This window comes from Fusarium verticillioides, chromosome 3 (genome assembly GCF_000149555.1).
Source record: "Fusarium verticillioides 7600 chromosome 3, whole genome shotgun sequence".
Lineage (NCBI taxonomy): Eukaryota > Fungi > Ascomycota > Sordariomycetes > Hypocreales > Nectriaceae > Fusarium > Fusarium verticillioides.
Window position 1 is genome coordinate 4,255,658 of NC_031677.1, and position 17,438 is coordinate 4,273,095.

The following is a 17,438-nucleotide window of genomic DNA, read 5'->3' on the forward strand; positions in this document are numbered from 1 at the left end:
GAGTCAATCAGTGTAAGTCAATAATTCTCTATATAAATAATAAAGTAGAGGTGAAGTGAAGTGAATCTATATCTATCCCAGTCAATTGATCTCCCAATTTGCTCAAACAAAACGCCCCCTCCTTTCAACCTTCATAGCATTAGGCTTCTTCCCCTTCGGCTCAACAACAACCCAATCCTTAACCTTGGCCTCACCCACCACCAACGCCATCAACTGCTCATCTGTACAACTCAACGGCGCATCCCTAACAAAGCACGTATTCACCGGCGACTCAGGAACCTTATTCATAACGCCCCTCACACTCTTCCGTCCCTTGGTCTTGTATCCCTTATGCTTCCTCAGATCAACCTCCCCAGTCGCCAGATCCCTTCGCGACATGACTCTGTTGAAGATCACAGATAGCGCCTCAGGCTGATAGCCTGCTACACCGTGCCCAGACTCAAAGATTCGGGAGAATGATATATTGCCGTGCTCGCGGACGAAACCAGCTGTGTAGGAGCAGTTCGTCTTGATGGGGGTGTATCCAGCGGAGCGGAATTCAGGAGCAGAGGGGAAGTTTAGTGAAAGGCTGATGTTTTCACCGCCGTACCCTTTACTAATTAGCAATAACTCGTAAGCAACTTTTGTGAGAACTTACAAGGACAGCGATAGTCGCGATCAGCGTAGATCAACGCAACGTTGACACCGCGCTCAATAACCCTCTCCACAGCATGAAGACTCCCAATCATGATATCTCCCGTCTGTCCCAACCACACTTTACCAATGTTATTGACTCCAGTAGTAAAGTTAAGCGGAACTCCTAGATCGCGCTGGACCCAAGGTTGGTTGAAGAAGTTCTCAATGTAAGGCTTTGGGAAGAGCGTGGTGTTGGAGTGCGTGATGTCAAAAGGTGATCGCTGCTTCAAGTCAGTACGTGCCACATAAAACGATGGGGGGAGGAGAGCGCACGTCGGAGGTAGCTTGATAAGTCCCCTGAATCCCAAAGAAGCACAAATTCGTCGCCGCAAGACAAGCTTCATTCACAGTCTCGTTATTCCCAAATCTCTCAGGATCTCCCTCCGTCACAAGAGCACGACACTTATCCGTCAACGCATAACAGCCCGTCTCCGGCTCCTCAATCTTCTCGAGCATACCCTTGTACGTCTTATCATCAAAGAATTGAAGACCGTAGTTATTATGATGGCCATACTCAGGGTATCCCTTCGCCATAGCACGTGCATCGATACCAGGTTCTTGAAGACCCAGAGTCGCTAGGTTGAGAATCGTAGCGTTTGAGAAGGTTGGTTTGGAGTTAGAGATGAGGGTGTTTTGGTCTTGGAAGTAGGAGAAATAGTTGGGGCCGTAGAAGCCGCCGTACTGGAGATGTTAGCGATGGTAAGTCGAGGTTGTGGGGGGACTCACTGAAGATGTCCAGAGGGATATCTCATCATTCTCAGTCTGCCACTCGGGAAATCTAACCCATTAGCCCTACCCAAACACAGCTTGACAGGTAGACATACTCATTGAACCAAACCTGCGCAAAAGCCCACATCGTCCTAGCACCACTCATCGTCGTCCTCGGCACAGTCTCCAACTCCCCCGAGTCAAAAGTCGCCTGCAAAAACGTCCCATTTGTCTCAGGCACCTTTCCACCCTTCACTGGGGTAAATGTCTGCGTGAGGGTGTCAAACGCTCCATTCACTAGATCAACGTACGAAAAGCCTGTGCCCAGCGGCTGGTCAATGTATAGCATGTTGACGTGCTTGTTCCATGATATGTCGTTTAGGGTCGTTGAGTTGGAGTCGGCGTTCACAGAGCAGGGGAAACCGTTTGTGTTGTCGAAGGAGGATGAGCCGGGGCCGCCGCCTATGTAAATTGACGTTGGGGCAGTAGAGGGGTTGTTTCGTGCCTCTGGGATCTATCAGTACATATATTATATCGCATTGAGTAAGGTGTCGTACCAAAGTACCAGAAGAAGAGATGAGCTCTCTGCTTCTCATCCCAATGCTGAAAGTCCGGCAGTAGACTCTTAGGAAGCGATACATAACCACTGTAAGCACTGACACCCTCAGTAGTCTCACAAACAGAAGTCTATTCAATTATTAGCCACTCCACCGTTTGAGAGGCTTGAAGCTTTCTTTACCTTCTTGTACGAGATCTCAGCGCCATTGAACAATTTGGACGACACGACTTCTAGACCCTTGGGCGCAGCCACCCACTCTTGAGCCGCCACCAACGACACAAACGCCAAACCAAGATTCTTCGAAAGCTTCATTGCGAACTAACAGAAATAGAAGAGTGTATGAGATGAATTAATACTCCTCCTCCTTCTCAGTGATAACCTCAAGCTCTTATACCGATCAATTCCAGAATATTGATCAACATTATCTCGCCAATCACTCATCATCAAAGAGGCTCAGACTCCATGAAACATATCACGGCCATGCTTCACTGCTCTCCCACAACCATGATTGGCGACCCGACGAATCACATCCAGAAGCAAGAGAACAATATAATTACTGATGACTCTGCGATCCACTGGTTCATTCTCATTTAGGAGTGTTTGCTTACGGCCAGGGCTTTGCCTGTAAGGCTGAACAAAGGATGGGACTGTTTGTTGGCGAGCCGGCCAATCAAGGAGCCTTGTCGAGCTTACGGTGCGTGGCTTGGATGCTCGCCAAACAATTTCTCTGGAATGAGGAATGGGTATTCGGTCTTGGGTACGAAAAGAGACTCAATTGAAGTTTATCGTCATGTCGGAAGAAGTTAAGATTTAGACATCTTTGTGTTGAACGCTTCAATCTCGTCATTCATGGATGCCAATAACAATGAGCCATTGACGATCCTCTCATGAAGTCGCAGCCATTCGCCCTTCACCATTGCAGTCAATCACACATTCACATCACAGCGTGGATAAAAGTCAGAGGTTCAAATGATTCTCTTGAGCTGTACCTGCATTGCATTCTGGCAGCTTTGTAGTGTTTAGTATAATTTATCTGTTCTGACCCAACTCCTTTCCTCCCTTCCAAACACAATCCTTCGCATTGCATTCCATTCATCGGAAGGCAAACTTTTTTGAATCCATTCCCAATTGTCCTGTCCATTCGCCATTATACAGTCTTCGCATTCAATCAAGTCATCGTTTAGGCATGCGCCTCGGAGACATTCGTGACACGCGTAAAACCAGGCTTCGCTCAACTATCCGCAGACGTAAAGATGAAACACAATGGTCTGTCATGTCACACGCAGAACCCACATTAAAGCATGACTCTGTCCGTTCAACGGCGAGAAGCAAGCATTGGGGTTAAGCGGTGACGATGGCCAGAAGGTTCCGATTAAAAAACAAGAGTAAAACAGAAGCGGGTGATATTCCGCGACAGCAAACGAGGAAATCAAGACTCGCAGGTAAACATGGCTCCCAAACTCCGATGCGGATGCCCGGCTTGCCATGCCAGGCTAGCACAAGTCCAATGCCGTAACGCCAAATAATTGTGGCCGTCAGCCGCGAAAGCATTCCCAGTGACTGTATGTCAAAGGGCTGTGCTGTTTCGGATCAAACAGCTGGGGTAGAGTAGTGATGTTGGGCGACAAACATAATGCTGTCTTGTCCCATAAGTGTTGAAGGGTTATTAGATATCAAGATAGTAATGCAATCTTGAGTTGCTCTTGATGTTGTGTTGCTGGTGGATGTTAACAGTCCAACCTCGTTCCACGGTCGCCGTTGCGATTCTATCCTCGGATCGCCGTAGCAGCATGTCCATCAGACCAGGGAAACCGATCCATCATTTGTTGCTGGACATGGTACGATAGATCGTTGGATGGTGTGGCATCAAACGACACGAAGGCGGGTGAGGCCGACCTAGCCGTGGCTGAAGGTCTCGGTGAAGGCGAAGTACTGTTGGCTCGAAACGCATCCTTTGGTGTTGAAGCACCCGAAGGAGGGCTCATGGCGCCGTGCAGCTGAAGGGTATGGTGAGTTGCGGGTCCGGCGTGATGGGCATTTCCGTTCGGGCTTCCAAGCGAGGTGGTATAGCTGCGGCGGTGGTGATTTCCGCCGGCAGCACCGTCGAAGCGGGCACCGCTGAGTGTACCGTCCTTCATGTTAGGACTCGACTGTTTTGATCCAAACTGCAACACGAACAACTGTTAGTAACCAACTCTTTCATTTTGCTTCTGTGTCGCCGTGCCATCCCGTAGGCCTTGGAGACTGATGCTGAGTTTCTGGTGGATCAGGGATGGGCGACGGGCACCAGAAGCGATGGGTGAAGCAGGGCGAACTTCGGGGGCACGTACAAAGCAGTACTTGTTGACCAACTCTTCATATGAAGAGCTGGAGATGGTCGAGTTGGGAGAGGTAGCTCCGGTGGTAGACTGGCTCTTAGCGTTGGTGGCAGGCTCAGGGACAGTGAGGCTGGGCTTGGGAGTCCGGACGTTGGCCTTCATGTAAAGTCCATCCTTATCCTGAGAGGCTTCCTTGTCCTTCGCGGCCTGGACAGCAGCACTCAGGGAAGCGCCAAAGTCATAACGGTTGGAGAAGGCAAGTCCGCTAGGCGAGCCGAAATCCTTCGAGAGGTTATCGCTAGCAAGGTTGCCAGCCGACTTGGACTTGAGACGGAGACCGCCGGTGCTGTTCTCAGACTCGCCGAGATACTCGTGGATTGGCCTGGTCAAGTTGAGCTAGCATCGTCACTAAATCACCAAAGCCACAGCATCGACTTGGTCGAGGGACATTGGCGCTGCTGGTGCGTCGGCTACTCGGGGAAGCCATTAGCGGGTCGGGAAGAAGCGCCCTGAAAGTTGTTCTTCCCGTTCATAGGCAGATGCTTCTTTCGGAAGTCGACCTGGAAGTTAGAGCTGCTGTTGTTGTCCCAGTACTCCTGTCCGTTGACGGTATAGCGGATGCAGAGGAAGAGTGTCTTTGACTCGAGGTTGGCCGTGTCAGCAAGCTTGATGGAAAAAGTAAAGCGATCATGACCCAGCGGTGTTTCCCGGGGGCGGATTTCGTGGCTGTAGTCAGCGGCAACCTCCGATGTGGTCTTCCAGTAATCCAGGGTGAAACGGCAGGTAACGGCCTTGGAGAAGGCGATGTTGGCGACAGCCACAGAGCCAAGAAGGGACTTCTGGTCGGCCGAGAGCCAAACCTTTTCCAGTCGAACTGGCGACGACTTACGTGCGGCTGAGTCGTGAGGGAAGTTTGTGGTGAGGATCTCCCACTCAAAAGGAGGGGTGCGGGCTGTCTGCTTGCCATTGCCAGGGAAGGGATACTCGGTATCACTCTCGTAGCTGTCAATTGGCGAAGATCCAGCACTCACGGCCAGAGGTCGGTCCACTTGTAAGAAGTGTCGGACGTGCTCGAGGTGTGAATCAAAGTGAACAGCCTTGGAGAAGATGGGGGTACCGGGCATGCTTGAGGGGCGTCGTCGGGAAGAAGGACGGAGGGCAGGTCGGACTAGTTCACCAGACTTCTTTCGCACCATCTGAGGCTTCTTGAGCAGGTCCTCATCAGACTCCTCCTCTGATACTGATATCGAGTTATCGTCTGACTTGGAGAGGCCAGCGTTTGGCTCAGTGGCTGATCGAACGTGTCCCATCTTACGGCCCTTTGCGAGATCGCCCAGTGCGCTTGTGCTGAAGCTGAGATGTACACCATCTTTGCGGCGGAGCTGGAGATGTTCTGTGCTGTCTTGGTGCTGCAATTGTGATCGTGGGGGAGATGATGAACGTGGCATGGGGATCTGGCTGACAGCGTCCCGAAGAGCCTTGTCAAGCTTTCGACCTCGAATTTGTGGTTCTTGCTCCTCGTCGTCGCTACCGGAGGAAGCAGAATCAGGTGGCGAGATGATGGCACCCATGGGCATTGTGCGTTCGTCTGTGACGGGCGGTGGTGATTGTCTCACGCTTGAAGGAACAGCTGTGCCCATGCTCTTGAGATCCTCCGATGTTCCCTGCGGTGTCAGCGTCCCTGTCGATCCATCGCTGAGGGCTGAAGCTGAAGGTGTTCGTCTATGCCTTGTAAGATATGAAGCGGATCGCGGCAGACTAGGTCGAGGGCTCGATTGTAGCGACGACCGCCGACTCGCTACGGGCGATGCGGAGGCTGACGAAGCGGGAGATCGATGTGAGGGTGGCGTGTAAGGCATTCCCAAGGTGGGTTGTGTTGTGATTAGAGGGAGAAGAAGGGGGAGGAGAGGAGGAGGTTATTCCGTGGAAGCCGTTTGCCAGGAACTTCGCTTCACCACGTGGAGGATAAAGTAAAAGAATTAACCCAGGTAAACAATGAGGTTTTCGCTCTCTTCTCGTGATGAGAGAGATTCAAGGGCAGTTGCGCAAAGAAGTGGTTTTTCTTTTCTCCTAGCGTATGCGATGAAGATCAAGGCAGGCGCCGAAGGTGATCGAGATCAGGTCTAATAATGGGGAAGGCACTGATTAGCATGGTTAAGAAACAAGGAATTTTTGTGGCGATGCATAATTAGACGAAAAGCGTGGGATAAAAAGATAAGAGCTGATGGGAGACAATTGGTAGTGACAAGGTTTTCACAAGCTGTTGATGAACAGTAAAAAACGAAGAATGACGATTGTTTTTAATTGTTTGACGATTGTTGCGATGGAAGATAATAAAAGGACGAGTGAAACAATAGGACGGCGCTGTGCTGAGGTTCAGGTGCATCCACAGGGAGTACAGGGAGTACAGTGAGTGCAGTGGGTGGTGGTTTCAGTGGGCGGGCGATAAGGTGCAGTGCACTACTTACACGATGAAATTGATCAATGCGCACCCCAACAAAAAATAAGCAGGCAAACTGATACGACTCGAGAAAAACAAATGCTCTGGCAATATTCCAGCAACAGAGCAGATAGAATCCCACGAAAGGTACAGCTCGGCGATTGGCGGTGATTGGGTTGAGGGTATCACAGTGAAGTGATACAGCAGGTGGATGATCCGTTGAACGTGAGCGAGAAGAGTCGTCGTCGGATTAGGAGGCTCGTCGAGATGATGATGAGGACGATGGCGGCATGAAACAAGAAACCAACAAAGACAAGAATCAATCAATGACCAAACAGTGAAAAACAAAATACAATGAAAAAAGAGGCTGCTGATATCAAAGACTTGGGAGGAGAAAGTCTGTTGAAGTAAAGTCAGTCAGTCAGTCGGTGGTCATAAACTCGTCGACAGCAATCAGAGCTGGTGGAGATGCTGAGAGGAATCGAGGATAAGAGTGCTGCGGGGAGCAGGTGGTTTTGAGTCCTGCGCTGCAGGCGAATTGAACACCCCCAAGAACCAAGACCAAGAGCCAAGCCCACCCAGGTCCCAATTAAAAAACCAAGGTACAAAACTCTTTCCTACGCTGCCTTGGAGAGGTGTGAGGGCAGCACCGGGGCCCGGCCTGAGCGGCATGGGACTAAGAGGCTAGCGAGCTACAAGGTTGAGAGCCGCGTAGGCATGGGCCGTCTGGTGGTGGTTGTGGTTTGGTTTGGTTTGGTTTCCTTTCTTTGGGATGGTGGTGGGTGTTAATGGGCAGGGATGAGCAGTGGGCAGGATTTGAGTTGCAGGCCAGGGGTGGGCTAACGAGTTTTTGGTTGGGATGGGCAGAGCAGCCACAGATGGGATGAGGGATGTGTTAGGGAGTGGATGGTAGGGTTTATTGATAGAGGGAGGGGGTGGCATCATGTTCTGTCTGTCTGTCTGTTGTGCACTTACGAGATATCTGTTCTGTTACAGTAATCTTATCCGTACTCTTCCTGTGCCTTCTGTTGTATGTTTGACGTTGTATTATTGATTCTGTGTAGTATCCAATAGATAGGCTCTCTCCATGCGGTGGAGTTCAAGTCGGGGACGACCACAATTCTGTGCTGTGCGTTCTCTGGGGGGTGGGATCGATGTGGATAGAACTCGAGCTCGAGTATGGAGTAGTGGAGAGGAGGAGGATGGATGGTTTGATGAAATGAAGCTACTACAGTTCAATTCGAGAGAATGAGGCTTTTGATATTCCCTCAAAATGCGTGAATTGAGGTAATCCCCAAGATTATCAGAGGCGTCGGCGGCAAAAAAAAATCAGGACCCCCAACCAAGCCAGATCAAGAATTGGTGTTGTGGATTTTTTGTGTGTGTAGATTCGCAGTGGTGTTTTTTAAGTTGGGATGGCGGAGATTGGCGTCTGCCGATTTGCTGAAGATTTACAACTGGGCTTGACGGACGGGCAATAATATATGAAAATAGAAAAAAAAGGCAAGACTAATAAGGAAATAGAGAAAGATTGACGACTTGATAGTCAGTGTGTTGGTTTTTTGTCTTATGTATGTACGTTTGTAGATGAATGATGTTACCGGATGCTGATGGTTACCGGATGTGTAAGGATGCTTTGTAGGAAAACGTCAGATGGCGGCGGGACAAAGGAGAGAGGCGAAACCTGAGCGTGGGATGAGATGAGAATGGGAAATATCGGCAATTGAGAACGCAGAAGCCGATGAAAGCATATGACAGACAATGGAAAATGAAATGAGATGATATGAGGTTTGTGGTGAGAAATGATTTGCACTGAACCTGATTGAAAAGAGAGTGGATATGATCTGAGCAAGGCAGTTCCGGTAGCGCAGATAGGTATCGTATCAAAACGCGAATCGAAAGATAAAAAAAACGAAACTGCTAGGATGGCGACAGTCGAGGCGGAGATCCAATGCTACTGCTACCGGGGCATGGGTATCAAGTTAACGTTAGCAGATGGGGGGGGGCTCTCGTTCTCTTGGTTTGGCCAGCTTCGGTTTGAGGATGCGCCGGAGGGTTTTTAGTGTATGGAGTAGCGAGTGGTGTTATGAATGGCTGAATAATTGAAAGCAAAATAGAGAAAACGGTCAAAAGAGAGTTAGTTGCAAGCAAAAAAATGAATGTAGTAATAGTGACTGAATGAATGAATGGATGGCTTTTTTGGCACAGCAATGATTTACAATATTGAGTAACTGAAAACAGAAAAGAAAAAGAGGAAGAAAAGGAAACGGGGAAAGTCAAGTCTATACAAATTCACAGAGACAATTGTTGGTCGTCATGGTGAGGATTCAGAAATAGTGAACCCAGAAACTCAAACAGAAACAGAAACAGGCCACTCTCAGTCTCTCCCCAAGGTTGCTCCCAAGGTCGTGTCAGATCATCGAATGAGAGGTCTCCGTGGCGCACGCCAAGTAAACTGAGCATTCTTGGGACGAGGTGGGGAAGCCAGAAATGTCTCTGAAAGGAGTGTTGCATCCCAATTACAAGTGAACCTCCCAAGCTGAACTGCTTCAATGGTGAGAGTTTGATATCAGCACGATGACGACAGAGCACGGTCTGGAGAAATGAAGCAACGTGGGGAACAGAAACAGCTCTGGACCAGAGAAATAATAATGTGTGGACAGAACATACAGAGTAAAAAAAGTGTCAAAGCTAGGTATCAACTGAGAGGTGGAGTCGCCCGTCGGTGACACACAGTGAGCCTAGAGCTAGAGCTTCAGCTTCCCACGCCTTTCCCCAATTGCTTGCGTGCGTGCCTCACGATCCAAAATACCTGACCTTCCTATTCCCTGGGCGCCCCCATGTCTTCCTCCGTATCGTCCGCTCCGTGTCATCCGGACGCGCCGGTCAGGGCAATGAATCAGGGCACGACCTGTGTCAACTACCATTGCAGGAGCGTTAGCTCTCGGTAGATGGGTTTAACAGAAAATCGTCAATCTCGATGTGTTCAATACGACATGGACAATCCTTCGAAGAATAAAAGCTTCACCGACATTATGAGGCTTGCCATTCCGCATGTGCCATACGGGTGAGTTCCATGGCTTGCACCGCAGCCTTGAGTCTGAGCCTGTATCACTTGGAAATTCTGTGTGTTTATTTCCAAGGCAGAGCCCCTTGTTGAACCGGAGCACGCACGGGGCAGAGCCTGTAGGACGGTAGCGAGGGCATTGATTCGAAGCTTCTTTCGGGTGCAGTACCATTGGAAATTCCGTGCATATTGAAGCAAGAAAAAGAAGCAAGCCAAGCTATTCGCTTACGAGGATTTTCATTTTGATAGGGCGGAGCACAACGTCCGTCCGCCAGGTCAACACACGCAGTGCATGGTAACTCGTGACATCTTTGTCGTCAATGACGTATGTCGTCACAGAAACCACGCGCTCATTCTTTCATTGTCTCACCACACACTCTTTTTTTTTTTTCATTTCTTTTTCCTTCTCTTTTTTCTGTCCTGGAAACAAAGTAAATGCTCCCAACCAACACATACACACACAGAATCTCGAGATGGTCTCAGCCGGGAGCCTCCCCCAGACTTTTCCGGTGCAACTGCAACACTGGTCCTGGGCCAATTACTAAGATCTACAAAACAGGACCTGAAGCTCCATAGCATGCCATTTGCCCAGATGCTGATCCATGTCAACAAACCATGACCATGCCCGTGATACAGTATCATCCGTGCTCACCCATACCCGCTCTAGGGAAGGAAAGAAAACACAGGACCTTGATCCTAGATGACAAAAAGACTTGGGTAAACTCATTCATATTCAGTATATTCTTACTAAACTTAGGATAACTTTTGTTGAGTTTATTTTGATACCCTGATGTAAGGTTCGCTGTTTTCTTGCCCCCCGAGGGCCGCTGTGTTATTTTCAGTGGGCGACGGACAAACCCCAGGTCCGAACGTCTCACGATGCTTGTCGCCCACTGATTCCCCTCCCCAAAATGAACGTGGTTCAAGTTCAAAAGGGCGGGAAAATCGAATCTCCAAGACAAAGAAAGCAAAAAAAAGCAAAAGCCCAACGCTCGTGGCTGACACACTTGTAGAGCCTCCAGATTGTTCGCTCGCGTATGTGGGTCTCAGCCATAAAAAGCTAGAGCCTCTTCTTCTTTTTTCTGGCACTCTCCAAGATGAAGCTATGAACACGGTCATGTCTCTTCACCCAGACAACTGAGCGCATGATTCATGTTGTCATGAACAAATCTAATAAGCAGACTCGAAGTCAAAGAGTCAAGACCGCTTCTTTCCCGCTTCAATAGTGTCCAGACGATGGCGGCTGTCTTTTTGCAATGCAGATTACACCATCCCCAGACGAGACTACACCCGACATGCACGGCTTAGTCAATAGCGACTAGCATGTCAAAGCTTCCTGTCATGATTTGACAGAATTACACAGAGGGCGGAATACAGCCTCGCACTGGTATTGGCTGCACCAGTTTTTTCTCCCTCTCTCTCCCTATTTCTCCACGGAGCTGTTGCTGTAAAACATATTTGTCTGGCGCTTTGGGCGGGATACCCATATGAAAGAGAGATCCCCCACGTACTACGCACAGTAGTGTTGAGCTTGTTTATCCTACCGTTACGAAAATTTGAACTGAGCGAGATTAAAAAGAGTCAAATCCCAGATCGAGGCTCCAAGGGCGAAGCGAGGACATGGATAAGACCTGTACCGAAGGGGTATAGCGTTCGAGATTGCGTCCGAGACCAAGAGAGATAACGGGCCATGCACAGACCAGATCGCCCACTCACACTTCTCAGCCTCTCCTTAGGATGCTATTTCTGTATTGGTGCAGAAAATTTTCAACACCTCCAGGGTTGTATCCCAAAGCCTCCAATTGCTCCCCGTTATCAGCTTCAAATTTCACTTCCCGAGTCCTAGTCCAAATCGCTCCCGCCCATACTGACTAACAGACCGGTCGGTAGGTGGAGACAATTCCACTCACATCTCTTCTCAATTCTAATAAATATCCTCAAATGCCTCAAATGCAGCCGAATCTAACGGCAACTAAGGCAACCCGTCTATTTCCCCCAAGAAGCTTGTCTTGTTCTGACTGTTGATGGAATGACTGTAGGGTGAGAGAGGAGCCAGCTGTGAGTGACAGCGCTAGGGCCATATCGAGAGGATGCTAGACCCAACAGTGGGAAACGCCCCCAGAAGCTAAAATCTTGGTGTTTTTGTGGTTTGTTCGTCTTAACAGTTCTAGGAGGTTGTTGGGTACGCGAGCGTTAGCGATCTCACCGTGGCTTGCATATTCACATGTCAATGTGCTCAAAGTGTGCGCAACCACTCATCGATGCTATCCCCATCAGTCACTCTACATACAAAGGACCCTGATCCCCATCCAACCATAAAAGTCCCCTGCAATGATGCGATGCCCACCATTTGAGACTCAAGGCGGTTACTGTTGCAGTTTAAACGAAAGCTGACAGTCGCATCGCCACCGAATATGCTCTGCAACCGTTCACATTCCCCCAACAAGTGAGAGAAAGGGTCAGGCAATAAAAGCGCAACAACACCAAGAGTTTTCATCGCCACCCATTAGTCACATACTACCACCAACAAGCAAATAGCTTCTTCCCTTTCCGTCCTGTCGCATACCCCAACTCACAGTATTTGCCTCAACCTTTATAATTGTTGTTTCTGCCTTTCACCGGGGATCCATTCTCAATGCACACCAACTCTACGGCAAATGTAAGGTCGCACTCAGCGCATCGCGCCCGTAACGTACGGTTTTGCAAGACAACTGCAGGACGACCGTTTCTGTATTACGAGATGTGATGATGATCCTTCAGACGGGACTACGTTTCCCAGAGCGTCTATTTTGGAAACATGCCGAATATGCAATAAGCCATGTTTGTTCAATTCACCTGTTTATGACTGATCTGATCTGCTTTTAAAGGACCCTTGTCGTATGATAATGCGCGGGAGAGCGACAGATGCGCAACCAGATCATCAAGGATGATGGGCGACGATAATCAGACCGGAAAAAGCCATCACAATATCTTGTGTAACTCACGCCAGAGCCTCTATCCATCACGTAACATACCGCTCCGATGTCGCTCTGGTCTCCTCACTCTGATGCCATCCAACCGCTGTACTGACATTGACACAACCTCCAACACGGCGATGACTATCAGACTATCACACCGATAAAAGCACAGATAGCCAAACATACCTCAAAGCAGATCCTTATTAGCACTGGCACTCACTATCAATTGGCCTGGGCTCCTGCGCCCCGCGAATGTAATGAAGACATCTCCTGCGTTTTTCTCGCACGCCACACCCAGCAGCAGTAGCAGTAGCAGGGGTGGATGTCAGCGTGCGCACACTGCATCGTCGATGTGTGTGAGCGAAACGGCGAGGATCTCTGTGGCTTGATTGGCTTTTTTGCAGCAGCGGTTCGCAGGGAGTTTCGCTAAGCATGCAAGCGTGGGCGCCATCCTTGAAGCTTGGACAGGGAATTGAGGGCAGGGATGAGCATTGACCAGGGCGACATTCAACTTTGGTGGGACTGAAGCGCTGCAGACCGAGATTGAATGGAGTTTGGAGTTGGAGTCGATGAGGCCAGGACATGGATCTGAGATGACAGAAATACTCACACAGCTTCTCGAAGAGATACCCACAGTGGCTGATTGACTTATTCTTCCACCTAGCTCCAAGGTCTCACCTTTTTAGACCCCAACATGTTCTGAAGCTCAATATCAATCGCATCGTATTCAGTGACCCACACTGGATGCGCACGGTCTTCGAGGCGATGATTTGCAGTGAATGCCATTAATGGCATGATAGCAAGACACTCCAGTAACATTATGGTCTGGCGCCTCTGACCATGATGGCTTCCAGAGGCGTCTTCAATCCAGCCAACAATTGCCCTTTGATCTCAAGGGTCTCTCGCGTATCGAAGGAAGATCAATTACCGTCTCAGTATAAGATAAAAATCTTCAACGCTTGTTCGCCACTCATGTTGTGTTGCATTGCACCCAATGAATCTAGACGCCTACCGCTGTCCCCCAGGAAGCAGATATCCGAGCACCACTGCCTATACTGCTATTAATTTGTCTCGTCTATAAGAACTAAACTGAATATGCAACTATCTCCCGCCCCTTGGGTATCAGAACATCATCCACCGGGCGGTTAGGTGGGGTCAAGGGTTCTCTTGGTCTGAGTTCATGGTGTTAACAGGACCCACGGGCCAAGAAAGCAAGCACAACATCGATGATCTGATTCAGTTGAGGGTATACCAAGTAAATTTTACCTTCATCTCATCATGCCATGCCGAGGCCGTCCTTCCTCTTGGTGTTTTGCATGATAGCCAAGCCTCGTGGGTCACAACCGCTCATCTTCAACACTTCTGAGGGGATCTTCAAAGGGGTCCAGCCTCGAAATGATGTCTGCTACCCTGATCGCCCGGCCCATGATAATGCCCAACCAAAAAGAGAGCTTGTGTGAGTGGATATACACATGTACCAAAAACCATTCCCGTACATTACAGTACAGTGATCTTCGTTGCAGTTTGTTTCCGTGTACGCCCTCACCCTCACGGCTGGGAATAAGGGGAGACCCTTTATGTGGCGATAAAAACAAGGCAGACAAAGAAACGGGTAGGCAAAAAAGGACCCTTCATACATTACACCTACGTAGAGGAGAGAAATATCTCCGGAGTAGGGAAGAAGAGTCTGTCCAAATTGAGTTTACTTTTGTCTCCGCTGCTCACCGATGTTACCATGGGAGAATGACGGTCGCCTCAGAAAGATACGCCATATACGCAGCCACATCCGCAATCAGAAGGATGAGATGAGAAAGTGAAATGAGATGTACATCAGCTACATTACATTACAACACAACTCGTTTGACTAGAAGGGGGAGAAGATGATGAGAGGGCATGTCTAACGATGATGACGCTGCGAGGCATGCTAATTGCGTGGTATTGCGTATGCTGTTGATGCAAGTCACCTCGTTTCTGAGAGTCATAACGCATATCTTGGCTTGCCGTCTTATCATTTGCTCCCTCCTCCTCCTCCATACGTACGTCTCGTTATCTGCCGAGCATCTGGGGAGATTTTGACGAGATGGAATTGGTCCAACACGAATGCGGGGAACGTTTTCGTGTCTCTTCCCTTCTCTGTGATCTGCAACTCATTCTTCAACAATAGGTATATCCCCAGACGCCGCTCGTCTCGTCTTATCGGTACGACTTGCGGAGTCGCACAGTCACCGTATAATTAGTGATAGCAATTGGAGGAGATGGGGTTTAGCACTGCGATGTGCCCTTAAGCTTTACCGGATCCTCCGCCCCGGAGGCGCTACCTGTCGGAGTGGGGTGATGCCGATTGAGCCCCCCCAGCTTACGGAGTACAGTACCATTGAGCGAGATGCTAGGCTAGGTAGTAACAAAAGATGCCTGCCGTGGTTTTCGTTTCACCAATATTGAATTGGTGATGGTTCATTCTTGGGACTCTTTTGCTCTTCGGGTGTCATCATCCAGACCAGAAGATACCTGCACGTCACCCTACTTTACAGGAGCTCTCTCACTCTCTGCGCGTCTCGACAAAACGAGCATCGTTTCTCCAACCCCGCGCGAACCCCCTCTTTACAAGCAAGCCATGGCATGTTTCTGCTAACGCACTATCGATGACTTTACGCTGTAACCACATTTGGATGGAACAGGAAACGACTACTGCATGGTCATGTTACTTTACACATGATGTGCCATTGCCCACTGTCTCTCTCTCTCGGCCGACATCAAGAACCCGATATCCACGTGATGGCATTTCCAAGACGTGATTTATCGGACGTTTCGGAACCTGATATGATGATATGGGAAAGTTTGCTCCCCCTGGCAAATTTTCTTTTGCTTGGTATACATAGTCTCTCATCGTGATGCGACATGATCTGAGTATGACAGTTCTTTGATACTCAAAACATCGACTCATGGTGCGGGGAAGCTATTCGTAGGCCGTAGGTAGGTAGTTCATTCGAGGCCAACTCAGCTGCCAAGAGTAATCCAGGGTCTTTATCAAGCATAATATCACTGATTTAGAAGTCGGTAACTACTCAATTGGTCGCTATTCGAGCTCTGTCAGAATTAAACACTTCCATAGAGAGCTTCCTACATCAAGAGCTGTAACTGCAACTGAACACACTTGCTCCCCCTCTCCACTTCCCCCTCCCTGCAACCCTCCCCCCCTCGCCCGTTATCATGGCTCGCTAAGCAACGGCCCCCTCCTCCACACCATCTTGGATGAGATCCTGGCTGTCTGGCTGTCTGGCTGCCAACCAGGCAGGGGCATCAGAAGCAGAAACTGGGACCTCAACACCAACACCACGAGTTTGGCTGTTTGGCAAAAATACCACTGCCCTGTTGGTGTCTCGAGACTGCTTTCAACTGGTTTAATATCCCCGCTGATCGACCCTTGTCGCGTCCCCCTTGTGCAGTCGGTCAGATAAGGCCGATGAATCGTGCTCTTCTGTGTGTCTTGTATCGATGCTAAGCAGGTGCCGGGTTTCAAAGATGCCTTGAAAGATCGCACGAGTCGTTGAAGCTCCTTCATAACGGGGCATGTCACCTTAAGAATCCACAGTATTCTTCACAGAGGCGCCGTCCGATATTATGGGCACTTTTGAACGCCCCCCCGATGGATACGTTTGCTGAATTCGAACAGCTTCAAGGCAGCCACCAAGTCTCGAGATGGTTGCCCACCACTTGAGGCTCGGCCCTCTGATCAGCAAAACTTGTTCAGTTATGGATAGATTACATCTCTTCTCGTCCAGGCACAGGGACTTGGTTCCCGACTTTGGTGTTTTATTCCTGGTATATTCCCCCGACCACCAACTCAACAGAATTTCATGCTCGCCTCGCCTCAATCTCTTTTTCCCCAGACCTGGTCCTCCCCTCCCCCCGTGCTCCCACGGGGTAAGAGGAAAACTCAGTCGTTTCGTGAAAGAGGTGACTGCTTTATGACGTATTCTGCACAGATGCTGTGATCACCACCATCGAGGTCTAGTATGCAAATCGTTCAAATAGTCGGATCAAGTGGAGTTTGTTGGACTGGGTGTGCACGGTTCTCTGCCTTCCAAGCAATTTCAACGCCAAGCATTTGTTTTAACAATCGACGAGAAGCAACGAGCAAGTCGGAAAAGGCTGACTGATCCTAGAGGCTGGAACTAGCTAGCCAGTTAGGCTAGCAGAAAGCAAGGGAGCCTGGTTGGTGCCGGAGGATCGTACAAAGAGCCTCTCTCGACGTTCCATTCATCTCGCTACGATACGATGGAGACATAGAGTAGAATCCACTTTCCGCCCCCTGTGAATGAGCCGCAGCTTTACTATCACATCAATGGCATGGGATAATAGGAGTCAGAGTCAGAGTCAAATAACTAAACTAACCGCCATGACATACATGTCTCCGCTATGGAAGAGCCCTCTCATCTCCCTTCAACAGGTTCAAAACGGCTTAACACAACGAGAAGTGGACTCCTGGTGAGTAGCAATATCCCTCATCCTTATCCCTTTTCGCTCAAGGACTGCTACGTAATTGTTGCTATTCGTAAAAGACGAACGCTGAGATATTTCACGCACTGTCACTGAGATGTGAGTGATTGAGAGATTCCACTTTATTTCTGTTGGCCTCGCTCTCGCACTCTCACCCCGCGCCATCAGTGACCTTCCCCTCAATATCCAACGCGTGGACGCGGAGTTGAAGGTC

General features: G+C 49.3%; 5 protein-coding genes across 5 annotated transcripts; 2 read left to right on the forward strand and 3 right to left on the reverse strand.

Annotated features, from left to right (window-relative positions):
- Positions 1–8: 8 nt before the first annotated feature.
- Positions 9–2,254, reverse strand: FVEG_05658 (hypothetical protein; the record flags this gene model as incomplete). The annotated part of the gene is made up of 7 exons (XM_018893904.1): positions 9–590; positions 638–896; positions 949–1,356; positions 1,402–1,453; positions 1,500–1,890; positions 1,941–2,070; positions 2,123–2,254. 7 exons carry the CDS (start codon positions 2,252–2,254, stop codon positions 103–105), a joined length of 1,860 nt encoding a protein of 619 aa, XP_018750839.1. The 3' UTR covers positions 9–102.
- Positions 2,255–3,708: 1,454 nt separating this feature from the next.
- FVEG_15691 (hypothetical protein) lies at positions 3,709–4,422 on the reverse strand (the record flags this gene model as incomplete). The annotated part of the gene is made up of 2 exons (XM_018904884.1): positions 3,709–4,107; positions 4,273–4,422. 2 exons carry the CDS (start codon positions 4,420–4,422, stop codon positions 3,709–3,711), a joined length of 549 nt encoding a protein of 182 aa, XP_018750840.1.
- Positions 4,423–4,730: 308 nt separating this feature from the next.
- On the reverse strand, positions 4,731–6,119 carry FVEG_15692 (hypothetical protein; the record flags this gene model as incomplete). The annotated part of the gene is made up of 1 exon (XM_018904885.1): positions 4,731–6,119. The coding sequence occupies one exon, from the start codon at positions 6,117–6,119 to the stop codon at positions 4,731–4,733; it is 1,389 nt and encodes a 462-aa protein (XP_018750841.1).
- Positions 6,120–12,693: 6,574 nt separating this feature from the next.
- Positions 12,694–12,888, forward strand: FVEG_05660 (hypothetical protein; the record flags this gene model as incomplete). The annotated part of the gene is made up of 1 exon (XM_018893905.1): positions 12,694–12,888. One exon carries the CDS (start codon positions 12,694–12,696, stop codon positions 12,886–12,888), a length of 195 nt encoding a protein of 64 aa, XP_018750842.1.
- A 1,231-nt stretch (positions 12,889–14,119) lies between these two features.
- FVEG_15693 (hypothetical protein) lies at positions 14,120–14,533 on the forward strand (the record flags this gene model as incomplete). Its single annotated transcript, XM_018904886.1, has 1 exon — positions 14,120–14,533. The coding sequence occupies one exon, from the start codon at positions 14,120–14,122 to the stop codon at positions 14,531–14,533; it is 414 nt and encodes a 137-aa protein (XP_018750843.1).
- Positions 14,534–17,438: the final 2,905 nt, after the last annotated feature.